Here is a 2500-nt window from a genome sequence, read left to right as displayed (position 1 = left end):
ATATTTCCATACATACATATATATGTATATGTGTATATATATATATATATATATATATATATAGTACATATATGATGTATGTATACATACACATACACATATATATACACATATTATATGCATACATACATATATATATATATATATATATATATATATATATTCATCCACATAAGGCAAGATTTATACAAGGCAGATTATACATTCCGTATTTTATACAACTGTACAAGACATATCTCTATTCAGATTTTGGCCCCCATTCTTAGCAAATACATATGTACTCTTACAACTTTTTAGATGCAGAGGAGCAATGAAACGGAATAAAAATAAAAAATAAATTAAAAAAAGGAAAACTCGTCGAGAGTCACGTACATAAACGTGTATGACTTTCTATTCTGTGAGACTTGGCTTTTTATCGTTCAGACTGGTGGACACTTCTGTTTCTTTCCTTACAAGCGTGTTCGTATTATTTTATCACAAGAGCAAACACAAATTTTATTTAGAAGCATCACTAAATTTGCGAAGGAGTGCTTATTTGCAAAGTTCTTTATAACCGTAAGTAGATGTATGCTCCTTCTCTTTCTCTCTATCTATCTATCTATATTTATACATATATATACATATGAATGTAAAGGAATGAATGGATGAATAAAGAAATGCATATATATATATTAATTTATCTATACTTATATGTATGTATATGTATATATATTATACTTATATACTTTTTGATATTTTAATATATATTATACTTACATATCTTTTAAATATTTCATTATTTGATAAATGTAGATAAATAGATAAAGAACCGAAACATACCATTTCCGTGACATGAGCACGGAGTCTCTCACTCTCCAAACTCCAGGGAAAGTCGGTCACACAAAAAATGCAAGAAAGCTGGGTCGCAAAGGGTAGGATGGAAAACTGCCATAGGGTGTATTCTTTCATACTGCTAAACAAGCTAAACTTATTCCCAGTTATATGCGCCCTTCCTCCCCCATGTTGGTATTTCCAACATTTTTTTACTTGTTACCAATTAGATTTGTTCCCTTCTGTAGACGTACTGACCCCTTGCTCTATCCTCCGCCAGATGTCTTATTCTTGGACAGTATCAGCCGTCCTCCTGGTGGTGCTCTTGGTCGCCGTCAGTGGCCAAAGACCCGCGGCGAGTTTCCCGTCAAGAGCTGAGCTCGAATTGGCCGTGAATAACCCTAGCACCGTCCGTAAGGCTCTGGTTTGCATCCGAGGCTATGCCTGCAAGCTCCCATATGGACAAGTATTGAGACGTAAGTATCGAAGTGTGCGAAAGGTGCACATAAACGACCTGTTAAAATTCATGTTCGATAGTTGGTATAGTGTAAAGCAGCGGATATGTACAAGAAATGTCATACATTGCATAAAACCTGTTACATGTTTACAGCATACATTAACGAGTTGGTTCATGTGTGTGTTACAGAGGCAGGCCCTGAGCTCATCAGGACTGGAAGATGCCCTGTCCACGTGTGCAAGAGCAGGAGGCAACAGGAGCTGGCCAAATGGATGATCCTCAAGATCCAGGAAAAGTACCCAGAACTCTTCTACAACGCCGTGCACGACTTGAGCAGACGGGGTTAATATAAGTAATGGGAATTATTTTTAAGAAAAATAAATGAACTGCATTAGTACACATACGTCGCGACAAAGGTTTAACAGAAATTGACGCATCGTCCTCGGGGATGCACAGTCAAGAATTTCACCACTTTGTCCGATATCCGAGACAACTATCATTAAGAATTCATTATTAAAGATAATCATCACATAAACTGCTAAGGGTCAGATTACAACTCAATATTACAATGAATAGTTCTAAGTTTCCTAGTGTGGCGTTTGACTAAATCATGTTATTGTCGTACAAAGAATGTAATATTTATTTTGTGTACATTTGACCTGTATTTTATTTGAATAAAAAAAATGTGTTGATAAGCTATTTATAACCCAAACATGATTAACATGAAATGATCCTCAAACCAAAACAAAACAACAAAACTGGTTAACGATGCTTACAATAAATTGATATCTGAAAACACTACCCTACAAGTATTTATCGTATAGGTTTGTCTTTCACTTTATCATAAACGTTTATTACTTCTGTTTTGCGTAGTAATCCAATTACCGACATTCTCGTCTTTTATAGTTTTTGCACAAATCAACCAAATGCATTGAGGAGCAGATCATTTATTTCCCTCGAAATAAAAAAAGACATTGAACTACAAACAGTGCAATAATACGACACGCAAAAAGCGCACGCCGAGGGAGGGGGCGTGGAATGTCACTTCAGGAGGCCACTTTAGCTACTATTTTTTTTTTTTTTTTTTTTTTTTTTTACTCTTATTCAGTGCAAGTGTATCACGACGCACTGCTATTCCCTTTCGCCTCTGATAGTAAACGACGGCCATGGGTACTGTAATTTGTCCTGTGCATAACGCACGGATTTCACTCCTTTGCAAATTGAGTGTAAAAG

General features: G+C 35.6%; 1 protein-coding gene across 1 annotated transcript in view; it reads left to right on the top strand.

Moving 5' to 3' along the window:
• LOC125033464 overlaps window positions 1-1957 on the top strand; it is a 9954-nt gene extending 7997 nt beyond the window's left edge. Inside the window, exons 2-3 of the mRNA XM_047624990.1 lie at window positions 1091-1286; window positions 1457-1957. Coding sequence (XP_047480946.1) covers window positions 1091-1286; window positions 1457-1614 — 354 coding nt within the window. The 3' untranslated portion in view covers window positions 1615-1957. The remainder of the gene's footprint in view (window positions 1-1090; window positions 1287-1456) is intronic.
• Window positions 1958-2500: the final 543 nt, after the last annotated feature.

Source organism: Penaeus chinensis, chromosome 16 (assembly GCF_019202785.1).
Source record: "Penaeus chinensis breed Huanghai No. 1 chromosome 16, ASM1920278v2, whole genome shotgun sequence".
Classification (NCBI taxonomy): domain Eukaryota; kingdom Metazoa; phylum Arthropoda; class Malacostraca; order Decapoda; family Penaeidae; genus Penaeus; species Penaeus chinensis.
This window is presented reverse-complemented; position numbering and strand designations above follow the sequence as displayed.